This window comes from Micropterus dolomieu, linkage group LG11, assembly GCF_021292245.1.
Source record: "Micropterus dolomieu isolate WLL.071019.BEF.003 ecotype Adirondacks linkage group LG11, ASM2129224v1, whole genome shotgun sequence".
In the NCBI taxonomy this organism is placed as follows: domain Eukaryota; kingdom Metazoa; phylum Chordata; class Actinopteri; order Centrarchiformes; family Centrarchidae; genus Micropterus; species Micropterus dolomieu.
In genome coordinates this window covers 20,787,588-20,801,078 of record NC_060160.1, presented here as the reverse complement: position 1 = coordinate 20,801,078, position 13,491 = coordinate 20,787,588, and the positions used below count along the sequence as shown (strand labels likewise).

At 40.6% G+C, this 13,491-nt stretch overlaps 3 protein-coding genes across 8 annotated transcripts; 2 read left to right on the top strand and 1 right to left on the bottom strand.

Moving 5' to 3' along the window:
• The first annotated feature begins 838 nt into the window (after nt 1–838).
• On the top strand, nt 839–5,920 carry LOC123978869 (probable histone deacetylase 1-B). 3 transcript variants are annotated; one of them, XM_046062411.1, is made up of 14 exons: nt 839–993; nt 1,718–1,830; nt 1,931–2,048; nt 2,157–2,231; nt 2,351–2,489; nt 2,592–2,733; nt 2,816–2,908; nt 3,010–3,118; nt 3,222–3,362; nt 4,161–4,269; nt 4,369–4,499; nt 4,632–4,784; nt 4,964–5,015; nt 5,109–5,920. In XM_046062411.1, exons 1-14 carry the CDS (start codon nt 942–944, stop codon nt 5,134–5,136), a joined length of 1,455 nt encoding a protein of 484 aa, XP_045918367.1. In that variant the 5' UTR covers nt 839–941; the 3' UTR covers nt 5,137–5,920. The 3 variants fall into 3 exon arrangements, with proteins under 3 accessions (XP_045918367.1, XP_045918366.1, XP_045918368.1); XM_046062410.1 differs by having other exon boundaries at nt 4,632–4,802; XM_046062412.1 differs by lacking the exon at nt 839–993 and adding an exon at nt 1,145–1,249 and having other exon boundaries at nt 4,632–4,802.
• Nucleotides 5,921–5,970: 50 nt separating this feature from the next.
• On the bottom strand, nt 5,971–10,349 carry tmem54a (transmembrane protein 54a). 3 transcript variants are annotated; one of them, XM_046062415.1, is made up of 6 exons: nt 10,184–10,348; nt 8,627–8,823; nt 8,434–8,493; nt 7,884–8,078; nt 7,647–7,811; nt 5,971–6,390 (listed from the first exon to the last, which is right to left on the bottom strand). In XM_046062415.1, the coding sequence occupies exons 1-6, from the start codon at nt 10,194–10,196 to the stop codon at nt 6,271–6,273; spliced, it is 750 nt and encodes a 249-aa protein (XP_045918371.1). In that variant the 5' UTR covers nt 10,197–10,348; the 3' UTR covers nt 5,971–6,270. The 3 variants fall into 3 exon arrangements, with proteins under 3 accessions (XP_045918371.1, XP_045918370.1, XP_045918372.1); XM_046062414.1 differs by having other exon boundaries at nt 5,972–6,390; nt 7,888–8,078; nt 10,184–10,349; XM_046062416.1 differs by having other exon boundaries at nt 5,983–6,390; nt 7,647–7,784; nt 10,184–10,338.
• Nucleotides 10,350–10,890: 541 nt separating this feature from the next.
• zpcx (zona pellucida protein C) lies at nt 10,891–13,488 on the top strand. 2 transcript variants are annotated; one of them, XM_046062065.1, is made up of 9 exons: nt 10,893–11,330; nt 11,412–11,521; nt 11,596–11,675; nt 11,754–11,925; nt 11,995–12,097; nt 12,176–12,261; nt 12,335–12,420; nt 12,505–13,324; nt 13,408–13,488. In XM_046062065.1, the coding sequence occupies exons 1-9, from the start codon at nt 10,911–10,913 to the stop codon at nt 13,427–13,429; spliced, it is 1,899 nt and encodes a 632-aa protein (XP_045918021.1). In that variant the 5' UTR covers nt 10,893–10,910; the 3' UTR covers nt 13,430–13,488. The 2 variants fall into 2 exon arrangements, with proteins under 2 accessions (XP_045918022.1, XP_045918021.1); XM_046062066.1 differs by lacking the exon at nt 11,596–11,675 and having other exon boundaries at nt 10,891–11,330; nt 11,412–11,546; nt 11,723–11,925.
• The last annotated feature ends 3 nt before the right edge of the window (nt 13,489–13,491 follow it).

Below are 13,491 nucleotides of genomic sequence, written 5' to 3'. Positions count from 1 at the left end.
TCAAATTTTTGTCTTACAGTAAAAAGCTTCACATCCCATTTCACCTAAAATAAAACATTTATGTTTTATAACATACAAACAAATTCTCAAACTTTTTATTTAAATGTATCAAATTAAATCCTGCTGCATTCTGGACACTTGTTTTGATCGTGTTGGCAACATATTCTGCAGATACACAAATCAAATGTGACAGCCACTCAAAATATGCAGTTGTACTTTCAATGAGATTGACCAGCAGTGGTGAAATGTAGCAAGTTACTCCAGTAGGCTACTGTACTTACACTTCTGAGGTAACTTTGCTGTCGCTTCCATTTTACTTTTCCATTCTACCATGCACTTTTACAGGACCACATTTTAGAGGCACTCATGACACTGTTTACTACACTATATTTGCATTTGATGGCTAGAGTTATGTACTTACTTAAGATTTTACATGTAAAACTTATGAATTTATTGCATAAGCTGGAAACAACCAAGCTCCTCCCTGACCAAAGTTAGGGTTACATGCAATTAAAATCCTGCTTACACATTAACGCATCACTTATTATGAATCATATGTAATAATGTAATGTTGCAGGTACCATTCTGCTGCACAATGCGTCCATTTTGATATTCTGAATATTCTGATAATAAAAAGTTACACTTAGAATTTTGACCTTTTCTTCTAATAGAGTACATTGTGGTATTGTGGTCTAAATACCTGTACCATCACTGCTGAGCAAGTAGTAGTACTCCTCAAGTGTGCAATTAAGTTAGTGAATTTTCACAGTGTAACGCTAAAACTGCTGTACATACACACCGTCACAGAGGACAGGATGGGACGCCCCCTGTTGATAGCAGCTAACACTACATCCCATTGATTGGACGCGATACAAACTATCCGCCTCTCGTCGCTGTTGTCTCCTGCGGTGTGCGGTGAAAGCCAGCCAAAGAGCAGTAAAATGGCGCTTACTTCCCAAGGAACAAAGAAAAAAGTTTGCTACTACTACGATGGTGAGTATCTCGCTTGCTTGTACTTTAAGATAGCGGTCGAGCTGATGAATGAAATCCGCCACTTTGCTCCAGCAAAGGTTTCAGTTTATTTCACCTCTTGCTAACCTGGCACGTTAGCTAACCTTACGTTAGCTAGCTTGAGTAGCAGGCGGCTCTCATCATCTCCGCCTAACACAGCGTCGCCGAGTCCACGGAGTATTAATGCCCCAATGGTGTTTTCTCAGTTTTCCTAGACGCCCGGGTTTCCAGTGAAATAGTACGTTAGGGATTTATCTACAAGGTGTTGGTACTTTAACTAGATTGGATGTCGTTACTAGCTGGAGAGCTAACAAAGGGGATACGAGTAACGTTACTTCATTGTCGCCTCAATTAACGCCAACACTAAGCTAGCATTAAAATGGCCAATCTTGCTGCCTTCAAATGCCAGGTAGTTCGGCGTAAACTAATGGTTTGGTCGACATTATTCGCCATGTGTAACAAAACGCCACTCTAACTGTAGCTGGATAGTTTGTAACGTTATAGTTTCATCGAGGCGATTTGACTTATATTTTTGAGGGGTCCGTTTGCAGGAGAGTGATACATGCACGATGGTATCGTTCAATTGCATGCACGAACCTGTTCTGCACAGGAACTTATGTCGTATTGTTTGCTGTTTACTTCCTCTTAACATTGATTATGTTAAAAAGAAATCCTATATGTTGTGTTTTATTTGTTTACATTTTAGGTGATGTTGGAAATTACTACTATGGTCAGGGGCACCCCATGAAGCCCCACCGAATCCGCATGACTCACAATTTGTTGCTCAACTATGGCCTCTACAGAAAGATGGAGATATATGTATGTCAATTTACAGTATCTGTGCTTCTTCGTGCAATTACTGAACCCTCCTAGCTTCTCGTGTGTGTCTGGGGAACTCATTTTGCCCTCTGTGTTTCAGCGTCCACACAAAGCCAGCGGGGAGGAGATGACCAAGTATCACAGTGATGATTACATTAAATTCCTACGTTCAATTCGACCAGACAACATGTCAGAGTACAGCAAACAAATGCAGAGATGTAAGTTTGGTCGGAGGTGGTCTGTGTAGATAAAGTGTTATCAGTCTAGAACAGTCTAGACATGAACGATAGCAATATTTTGATTATTTCTCTGCCCTTGTTTTGCAGTTAATGTGGGAGAGGACTGTCCGGTGTTTGATGGTTTATTTGAGTTCTGTCAGCTCTCAGGAGGTGGCTCTGTTGGTAAGTCGCTTCTCGTTATATGCTGCTCAGACAGACATGCTGTGTTGGACAGTAATCATGCCGTCGTGGCCCCAGTAATCTGTGTAGTTGTTCATTCTGACCTCCTCACTGTGCCCCAGCCGGTGCAGTAAAGTTGAACAAACAGCAGACAGACATTGCTATCAACTGGGCTGGCGGCTTGCATCACGCCAAGAAGTCTGAGGCCTCTGGGTTTTGCTACGTCAACGACATCGTACTGGCTATTCTGGAGTTACTGAAGTGAGCACAAAAGTCCAATTGTAGCCCCTCAAGTACACATTCGTTTTGCCTGAGTGGATCAAAGATTAGAAGACTATAAAATGATCTTCCCTATCTCTCCAGATATCACCAGAGAGTTCTGTACATAGATATTGACATCCATCATGGGGACGGTGTTGAGGAGGCTTTCTACACCACAGACCGCGTTATGACAGTTTCCTTTCACAAGTATGGAGAGTACTTCCCTGGCACGGGCGACCTGAGGGTAAGCCTTGACGGTATTGAAAAGATAAAAGTCAAATTGCCAAATTCATACAGTGAGTTGACATTTGCCTTGTTCTCTGCAGGACATTGGTGCTGGGAAGGGTAAATACTATGCTGTGAATTACCCACTGAGGGATGGGATTGACGACGAGTCATATGAAGCCATATTCAAACCTGTGAGTTAATAAGGACTTGCTGACTGCGATTATTTTGGTCATTGAGTTGTGCCTTGATGGACAGAAGCATTTGAGAAAGTGTAAAATTTCTCTTTGTGTAGATCATGGCCAAGGTGATGGAGATGTACCAACCCAGTGCAGTGGTTCTGCAGTGTGGAGCTGATTCTCTGTCAGGAGACAGACTTGGTTGCTTTAACCTTACCATTAAAGGTAAGTTAACGAAACAACTGTTTAGAATAAGTTTTAACTGAGAAATCATATCATTTTCTCCCAGTTTGATAAATGTGTTTGTTTGTTTTTTTCACGTGCTCAGGACATGCCAAGTGTGTGGAGTACATGAAGAGTTTCAACTTGCCACTGCTGATGCTGGGCGGAGGAGGCTACACCATACGTAACGTGGCACGCTGCTGGACGTATGAGACTGCTGTAGCCCTCGATACCTCCATCCCCAATGGTGAGTATTTATGCTTTACACCAGCCATTCCCAAGTTTAAGAATGCCTTCCCAGTTGCTGCCCACCCAAACCTTTAATCACAGCTCTGTCCAACACATGACACATCCCTATATAAATTTGATCTCATAAAGGAAAAATTTTATGTAAAAGATGGACAGTGCATTGATTGATAAACCAACCCATATAACACATAACAATTTGTAAAGCAACAAATGTAAGAGATGAAGTGCAAAAAGTGAATTTATAAGCTTGTTTCGCTAGATAATAAAACACTTATAAAATGTCACAGTATCCAACCCAACGTCAGCAAAGACAAAGAAATATCATTTGAAATTTGGATAAGGCCAACACATGTAATCCATCACATATAGGCTCATTGCGTCTATAATTTGAGGCACAAAAAGTGTATAAAGTTCTACAATGTTTCACCGATAATTAAAGATTGATGTGATGATCAGTGAAACATGATAATTCAATCGCCAGGTCCTTTATTCAAGTAATTTAACAATAAAATTCCTAGATACACTTAGTCAAATGTGAATATCTTAAATCCTTTATTTTTACACTTTAGATAACAAAAAAGTAATTGCAGGCTTTTTAGTAAACTGCTTAGGTAGCCCACAAGTGTTCTCGTAGTAGGCACAACATTTTGCATCTATTGTTTGCAGTTCGTAACATTAGCAGGTGAAAAGAGAGAAAATAGACATTTGTAGCAGCCTCTTATAAACAATATGACTTCATATTCTTTAACTAATGGCATAAAAGGTAAATTGTGTACATTTTCACTGAACTCGACAGAGCTTCCATACAACGACTACTTTGAGTACTTTGGACCAGACTTCAAGCTGCACATAAGCCCCTCTAACATGACCAATCAGAACACCAACGACTACCTGGAGAAGATCAAGTGAGTTCATGAAACTGCCAGTTAGGTGCTGGTCTGCGTCTCAGGTGGATTTCATCTTTGTTGGTGGTCATTATGTTCAACCTGCATTCTGTCCTCTAGGCAGCGCTTGTTTGAGAACTTGCGTATGTTGCCCCACGCCCCAGGAGTTCAGATGCAGGCCATCCCTGAGGACGCTGTGCAGGAGGACAGTGGAGATGAGGAGGAGGATGACCCCAACAAACGCATCTCCAGTAAGAACCTCTCACATAGTCACGATTTTCTTTTACATCCACACACCAGATCTCTATCATCTGGCAGTTAACCCCTCCGAAACAAAAGAGTTCCGATGTTTGAATTTAACCCCGTCCTTCGTTAATGTTCAGTCCGTGCCCATGACAAGAGGATAGCGTGTGAGGAGGAGTTCTCTGACTCAGAGGATGAAGGCGAAGGAGGCCGCAGAAACGCAGCCAGCTTCAAGAAAGTCAAGAGAGCCAAAACCGAGGGAGAGAAAGAGGGAGAAGAAAAGGAGAAGAAAGGTGAGGAGGAAACAAAAGGTATCTTGTGAATGTTTTTTTAATTTTCATCTCACCCTACTCATTTTGTTACAAAGAGATCTTACTAGTGGTACTTCCTATGTGTTAACATTTTAAGTCCGCTGACTATATACAATAAAGACTGTTTTGATAGCTGTGAATCAGTTCGTTTTCTTTTATAGAAGTAAAAGAAGAAGAGAAGGTAACAGAGGAGGAGAAAATGGACACATCAAAGTGAGAAAACTCAATTAATAAACTTAATTACCACATTATCCAGAAAGTGGCTTATTCAGAGTGTTAATCATTTCTTTACTCTGGGTGCTTCAGGCCAAAAGAGGAGTCCAAGACACCTTGAGGTCCTCCACTGCAACTGACCAGGATGGATGTTTTAAAGATTTTTTTGATAAATCATCTTTCCAGGCTGCTGCTGAGGAAATCCATGAAGGACTTATGCCTTTGTAATGAGACCCCACTCCTTCAAAATGCGACAGGAATCTACACTTGATTTTCTAGGACACCTTTTCAACCTTTGTTTATTGACCGAAGTCAGTCGGTGTTTTTGAGTATTGTTTTTGTATGCTTCCTCATTTTTATTTTATCCATAATCTTTTTATGCTATGATGTTTGCTTTTTCCTTGCGAAGCAACTCTGTAAAAATGGTATTACATGAATGCTTTTATATATCTGATGGATTTCATTTATTTAAATCATAGATATTTTGGCTATTGTTTTGTCCCACTTTTGTCCCGTGTAGTTGAAGCATGTTTATTCAATAGATTATTTTCTGTATTACATTTGTGTCATTGGCTGTCATTGGTGGTTAGAGGTTGCAGATACCTGAATAACCTTTACATGTCACAGCGTAAGTAAATTTCAGTCTTACATTTTAGAATGTAATTTAGTACCTGTCCTTTACTGACACACTGACATCTTTTTGGCAAATTTCTGGGACTCTTGGCTCTCAATATTGCAAAAGTTTGAGTCCTGACAAGTGAATGCAGGTGAAATTTGGACACGAATGTCCAGTCAGTGTCCAGAATCCGTTTTTTTGTATATATTTGTATTCTGAAATACAAGTAGAAGTGTAATTTAAATCTGACCACACTTTTAACACCAATAAAAACTGCCCTAAAAAGTTACATAGCTTTGTTCTGTAAATCTTTTCAAAATAAGATTTTCTAAAATGCTTTGTCTGCTGTGGTAAAATTGACAATTACATTTTAAAAAGAAAATCATTTTAATAAGATACAGGTGCAAGCTCTCTGTAATATCACAAATACACAAACCAAATAGGATGTTTTCAAACCAACCTTCCTTCCTTTTGAATACAGAGAGAAATAAAACGGCAGTGCTTTGCTGGCTTAAGTCTCACAAATGTCTTCAGACATTTAATGTGTAACAGACACTCAATGCAACTACTTCAGATGGCCTTGCATTTTATCCAGTTAACCCTAGTAGTTCCCAACCTATCCCATTAGGTTTAGCTGTTTCATAGCCATTGACTTTGCTCCAGCAGTTCATCCTGCTCAGCATCTGGCTCAGCAGCAGCTTCGGAGTCTTGAGCTTGTGCTGGAAGTGATGTAGTTTCAACAGCCCACTGGACATGTGCCTGAAACATTACATGAATTGGAATTTAAATTAAAGACAAGCTAACTCATTTATAAGTTAAGCATTTATAAGTTAAGCTCATACAGTTGGGTACACCTGTTCAAGTGCAATTTATAACTTGATATAAGACAGGATGGATCCATGCTTTTATGTTAGTAACGCCAAATCTGACGCTACCATCTGATCGTGCAGCTGAAATAGAGACACATCAGACTAGGCATTGGGTTTTTGACAATCTTCTGTTGAACAGTTTTGGTGAGCCTGTGCCAATTGTAGCCTCAGTTTCCTGTTTGTAGTGGCACCTGGTGTGGTTTACATGGTAATAATTGCCAGTGAGTATATTATTCAAATATATTAAAAAGTAATGAGAAAAATAGTAAAAACCAGATAACTGTCCATGGCTGCAAGTAGAAAACAGTCTAATAAACAATATATAGCCTACAGTAGCAGTGTGGGGAACAGACATTTGTGAAAAGCATGAAAATTACTTCTAAAATATAGCCTACCCGTTCTAAAAACAACCTTTTGTTTCAGTGCTTGGCTGCAACTGAAACTTGTGCCATAGACGGACAACACATACAAAGTGTTTATAATACTGTTTGAATTTCAATTTGCATATTTTATACAACATATGTGTCATGTGACCATAAAGCTGCCTGTTAATGGGTTTCTCACACTGAAAAGTAAAGTAAACTTTATATTTTAATGTTGTTGGTAATACATAATTAATACATTAGAATTTTTATATGCATTTGTGAGGATCTGGTGGTAAATAAACCGGACCACTGTTTGTGGTGATGCGTGCCTTTTTAGCCTACTGCTTTGATTTCACTTTCAAGATTACCACACTGCTCTGTTCAAGTTTGCCATTTCAGCAGGTCTACAGCGCTGGTTTCTATTTGTCAGTATTAAATTCAATGTCACATCCCTATTTGTAGATATAATGAAGTCAGGTCAGTTTACTGTTAAAACATAGGCTTGATTTAATGCTTTTTATGCTGCTATGCTACTCATAAGCCTTGTATCAAAATTATACTTGGTATGACGCAATAAACGCACACTACTTGCTGTTTTAAAGACATTCATTTGTAACCTAACAGTACAGTACAGTATGTTTGAAAAACAATGTCAAAGTCAGGCAGGAAAGTGCTATTTTCTCCTGGAATCATATACACTTGACCTTTACTTTGCCTGGAACAGGCAGGTCTTTCTAATGCCAACACTGTCGACAGGGTCATTGATCTGACAGCAGCTTACCCTCTTTGCTTGGGTCGGCCTTTTCCTGCACGGACAGAGGTAGAGGAATGAAGTACAGACAGCAAAGCAGCGGAAGGAGAACACCATTTCCACCAGGGACACCAAGATGAGAGGCACCCATAGAATGATGGTGGTCTCCTGGTTGACAAAAAATAAAACACAAAACTGATCAAAAAACACTTTGTGCAGCAATTCCAAATCAATATCGAAACTGCTGAATATTTATTTTCAACTTACATACACACGGGTAGGGTCAAAGGGGCATTCGTATGGGCCGCTGGAAGAGCCGGAAGTGTCATCAGAAAATGTGCAGTGCGTTAACAGGCTCTGTCCTTTGAAAATAATGGCTTGCACTGTAGAAACTAACAAGCCCAGGGTGGAGGCAATTGACAAGAGACCTGCCAGGAAGCTGAAGACCAACAAGAACCACTGCTGCAAGGACAACATGACAACATGTCAGTGAAAACAAAGCCCTTAATCTAATATGTCAAAGGCATTTTTTCCTCATAAATAAGAGCATTCTTTTCGATGTCAAACAGATGTACGAGGGAAGTGCTGTAGGAACATGGAAACCACAAGTGAGTCCACTTTCATCCAATATTTGGATGAATTCTACATTTGCATCTGCCTGTGTGTTACCTATTTAAATAGTTATCATCTCCTGTAGCTCCACAAACATGCATTCACTCAAAATCAAAGGGCAAGTTCTGACAGGAGCCAGCAAATGACAGATGTGAGTGCTACATGGAGGAGGGAGGCGTGCCAAAGAGAGATGAGCAGTATTTACCAGGATCCTGTTTTTCTTGTTTTTGGACAGGACAATGGCTGCTATTCCACAAATAATTCCCTACGGGGAACAAGAAGTTCAGTAAGAAAGACATATAGATGATACAATTTACACATATACGCTGCATTATGATCAGATATGGAGTTTCCACAGTTTTAATATCAAATTGCTATTAACTTGTCCTACCACTTACCACCAAGCCTGTCACAATGGCAATGACATTAGAGATGGCGTACACCATGGTGCGGGCCTGAGAGTCCACATTGATGTGCCTGAGCACGGCGCCGTGCACCAGTGCTCCCAGAAGAAAGTTGACATGTCCCACCAGCACCAGCCCCAGCCCCATCTTCATCAGGGCTTTGTTGTCCTTGAGGCTGGCACAGCATACTCCTAGAAGAAGTTAGGATGTTTTTTAACCTCATAATCCTAACAAAGACTGTGCTATGCTAAAGAATGAGAAATCAATCCCAATTGTGTTGCATTGTAATGTAATCAGTCATCTATTAGCTTTGAGCATCATGACCTCTGCCAAAATGAAATAAGATAAACAACTAATTCATTACATTGTGTGTACAGTAAAGGACTATGCAAATACCAGCTCTGTGTGCATCAATAGACCTATGTGTTGTTGACAGGAACCCATATAGCCTATTATTATACAAGATGAGACTACAGTACGCACATAGGTTTTTTAAATGTAGAATAGAATATTGTAGAAAGAGCTGGAACTGCAGTACATTTGAGAACTCGCAGTCTTGTGGTTCCAGCAAAGCCAAGAGGAAGCGGGCCTGTGGTTAGCACGCCTTGACAACTCTTGAGAACAAGGCAGTTACCACAATTATCCCCGACCCCTGCAGAGATAGCTGAAGATGTCACTGCATGCTGCAAAATGCTGCGACTATAGGTGACAATTCGGAGAAGGGGTCTGACTATGCAGATCTCACCGTGCTGTTCTGTCTTCCGCATAGAAGGTCAAGCACTGACACATAAAGGCCATGTAAACCAGACCAAACCAAACAGGACAAAGTTTTGTGTGGGGTGTTTAAACATTCACCAACACATTTACCTGGCCTGGGGGGTCAGGTAGAAACACATACCAGCTATTGTTCTCTCTCATTCAAGCTTTTAGCTGGGTGCTAAGAAAAAACTCAACGTGTTTAGTGTCAGAATATTGTCTAATGTTTGCTGCCATTGCAGTTCACATTATCAGAAATTGCTACTGTAATGTACTAACAAAAACACTGATATAATATTCACAGTATTCCACAGTATTATTCATAGGCTATACCTTATCAAACTTAATTAATCTTATATTCCAATATGATATAAGATTTTCTGATAGTTACATAGGAACAGCACGTAGCTTTCATTCTGCTTATTGATGTCTGACACCCTTACTTTCTTATGTTAAATGTTTTTTATGTTCAATTAATAATGATGAGATGTACAGTGTGGGACCCATCATAGCCTGTTATGGATCTATGTCTGACGCATCAACAGACCATAATCAGGAATCCTACGATATGCAACACCTACCCAAAAAGTTTCACTTGTAGGTGAAAATCTACACTAGTAGGCAACACCTATGGAAGGCTTAACAACTCAAGTAGTTGGATAGAAATTTAGGTTAGCTACGTCTCTCCTCCTCTAAGAGCGTTCACAACTGCGCAGACCACGCCTAAAAACCTTGGCACGCAACATTCCCATATCCTCTGTCACTTTAGTGAAACACGCATAAAAGTCCACTCACCTGAATTTACCATGTTGGATTCTATTTCCCTTAGATCATATTAGTGTTAACTTTGTATAAAAGTCATTTCTGACAGTTTTCTGACAGTCCTCTTGAGGTGGTTCGTTGCCTTCTCTTTCTACTGTTGATCACCTGCGGACAAAGGCGTCACCTTCCGCCTACCTATGCGGAAGCTCCGCCCCCCCGGGGGGGCGCATAACCCAACAAATCCAAAGGGGTCTACATGATTACGCATTGTACTGTGTGCCTGGTGGAGAACTTATCACATATGATGAATCGTTGTTGATAACATTTGCTTTCCAAATGTATAAACAGATGTAGTATTATAAATTTTTGTACTACATGCCTATAGAGTTAGCCATCCTGATTCTCTAGTCCTATGAGTCGTTTGAACATTTTAATGTCACATAGCTCCCACATGAATACAACATTTATAATTTTTTTAATAATTATGTGTTATGTCCTATTATCTATGTTTTATAATCTCTAAAGATTAGAATACCAGCATGATGCCACAAAATATCACAAAGTGACACAAGATTCATCGCTCACTTGGCCATCTTTTAACACAGGATATTGACATAAAATACAGCATAGGAAAGCATGACTGGCTGCATTGTTACCTGTCAGCCTCGTTAGCGTGATTGCCAGCATCTGTCCCTCCTGCTGCACCTTATTAATGGGGTAGGAGAGTGATCTGAGATGTTCACTCACTTTGAGGTTTGCAATGGGGACAATAGTGCTTGTTCTTAGCATTTTTGTAGGACAATTTATTGCTGTTCAATCAGTAATAAAAGAGCAGGATGCCATGTTTTCCCAGGAGTTTCCTGGCTTTATTGAAAACACTGTGCCTTTTCCATTTAAAAGACATTTTGACTTGGCTCCATATGAAACCGTCTTCAGCTCTTGGCAAACTCGGACCCCTGACTTTCACATGCTTGCTGGGTTACCTCCCATCACGAATGTTCCCAAAATAGACGTGTTTTGCGATGAATTCACACTAACTCTTCTGGTGGACAAGAGCTCAATCGGGGTCATACTGACTGGAGAGGAGATGCAGTTGGGTGATAGCTGCTACAGCAACAGAGAGCTACCAAACCAATTTGTCTTCACTTACAGCTTAGATGAGTGTGGAACTGAGCATGTGGTGAGTTGAGCAAATTCTTTGCTAGTTACTTTTATTTCTGCAACATTTATAAGGCTTTTCTGAGACCATACACCCTTGCAGATGCAGAATGGCCTGGATATGTTCACCAACTCTCTCTACTTGAATCTCAAATCTCCCCCCACCTGGTGGCAAATACCTTCCACAGTGCACATCTCCTGTATCCCAAAGAGGTGCATCTATTTTGTTAAACATTTTGTAAGTGGTCAAAAATAACCACACTAAAGGGAAATCCATGTCTTTTCAGGTCATATGATGATCCAAAGTTATCTGTCTCAACGGCACTTTGGGAAAATGGCAAGACCTTTAACATCCGAACCATGAATCGTGAGTAATGACAGTGTCAAACTTCTGCTGGATTGTATAATTTGTAGGTTCAAATTATACAATCCCCCCCCCCCCCAGCATCCTGGACCAGCACTGCAGAGTCTAATATCTACAAAAGAGGCCAGGTTGTCAACCTCCAGGTTTCTGCCATAACAAGCCCTAAAGAGCAGCTTTTCATCCAGTCCTGTTATGTTTCTGTGTCTCCTGAGCCTCGGACTAGACCCAGGCATGCAGTCATTCTGAATAAAGGGTAAGCAGCCAATCAGGAATTGATTGTAATGTTTGTCCATGATGATGATCACCTGTTGTTCCCTGCCAGGTGCACAGTCCCGTTCAGTTCTCATGCTGTTGTACAATTTGTGGCCTCCAACAGAGCAGATGTGGTTAATTTTGTTCTGAACACATCTTGTCTTAATTCTGAGGTGAGTTACTCTTCATGAATTAGTTTCACTGCTGTGATTTGGCTGTTCAACTGTATGAACTCCCTTCCTCCTCTGAAGATATACATCCACTGTAGTGTCCTCGTCTCAGACCAGAGCGTCAGGTTTGGCTCTAAATCCTGCAACTATAATACGATCCAGTCAAGGTATTTAATGTACACACAGAACTTTATTTTGTTGCTTTCATTACTTAACTAGGTTTATTTGTTCTTGTTTCAGATGGGATGACTTAAGTGGAACTGAAGAGGTGTGTGACTGCTGTAGCTCAAAGTGTAAAGGCCTGTCAGTTAAGCACCTTTCTGAAGGTTGGTGCTTGGTGGTTTTTGTCAAAAGGTGCAACAATGAATGGGAATTTGTGGTTATCTAACTCACGAAGCGTGTCATTTCAGATGCCAAGGCTATTGTCAGCACTGGCCCCTTGGTCATTGTGGATAAAGATGTAAAGTGCCCTGAGCCTCCTGTATCTGGACCACAAACTTCCAGTGCTCTTGAGTTAATGCAGTCTGACGGTGCAGCGACAGAAGAAGAAATTGTTTCTGGTACTTTATCAAAGTTCTCCCCTCCCCCTGAGGGTGTAGTGGTCGCGAGAGAGGACCCAGTTGCCAGACTCACCCTTTGGCTACCTGGACAAGTGCAAGATGCTGAACACAGTGAGTCTGAAGACCACTTGAAAGCTCAGTTACAGGCTAGCAACACAGTATCAAATGACCTTCCTGAGCTGCAACCTTCAACTGCAGATTTGAATAACAAGATGGGAGATCAAAGTGCGAATGAACTAAGTGACGCTCATATGTTTTTGAACTTGCTTACACTGACTGGATCTGTAATTCCTCATCTGGAAAAAGTAGCTATTGAAGAGGAATCCCAAAGAAAACTGTGGTTTGGAAGATCAGGGATTTCTCGCACAAAGGCTCTACAAGAAGTTGACACCATTCTGCCAACTGAGATGACTGTAAATGTCCAAAACCAGAATGATTTTAACCAAATGACAGATGAGGCAGCTCCAAGGCCCCAAGAAGAAACAATTGATGCCCAACCAATCATTCGCTCAAAACTTCAGTTTTCCAAAAGCTCGGATGGGTCACAGACACTGAGTTATGAAGAGCAACAAGGGGGAAAAAGTGTGGTCAGATGTGGGATGGATGGAATTAAAAGACAACAGGAGCCCAGACAAAGAGGGTTGTTCTCAGCTTTCCTGGATTTGTTGAGGTGCCTAAATTAAGCTTACAATATTGTTCTGGAATGCTAGTATGTTACCTGCATGTGCATATAACTATTTTTCTCGTCCTCAGGCGCATGGACAAAGTGGAATAACTTTTTTCTTTTATAAGAATATTTCATAACTGCAACTGAATAAACATCTTGATCATTGATCC

Coding starts and splice junctions, on each gene's coding strand:
- zpcx (XM_046062065.1), top strand. CDS start 10,911: ATGGGGACAATAGTGCTTGTTCTTAGCATTTTTGTAGGACAATTTATT. Junction 11,522..11,595: donor ATCTCCTGTATCCCAAAGAG/GTGCATCTATTT, acceptor ATGTCTTTTCAG/GTCATATGATGATCCAAAGT. Junction 12,421..12,504: donor AGTTAAGCACCTTTCTGAAG/GTTGGTGCTTGG, acceptor GTGTCATTTCAG/ATGCCAAGGCTATTGTCAGC.
- tmem54a (XM_046062414.1), bottom strand. Junction 7,812..7,887: donor CCCTTTGACCCTACCCGTGT/GTATGTAAGTTG, acceptor TTTTTTGATCAG/TTTTGTGTTTTATTTTTTGT. Junction 6,391..7,646: donor GGCCGACCCAAGCAAAGAGG/GTAAGCTGCTGT, acceptor GTAATGTTTCAG/GCACATGTCCAGTGGGCTGT.
- LOC123978869 (XM_046062410.1), top strand. CDS start 942: ATGGCGCTTACTTCCCAAGGAACAAAGAAAAAAGTTTGCTACTACTAC. Junction 4,803..4,963: donor AGGTGAGGAGGAAACAAAAG/GTATCTTGTGAA, acceptor TTTCTTTTATAG/AAGTAAAAGAAGAAGAGAAG. Junction 5,016..5,108: donor GAGAAAATGGACACATCAAA/GTGAGAAAACTC, acceptor TGGGTGCTTCAG/GCCAAAAGAGGAGTCCAAGA.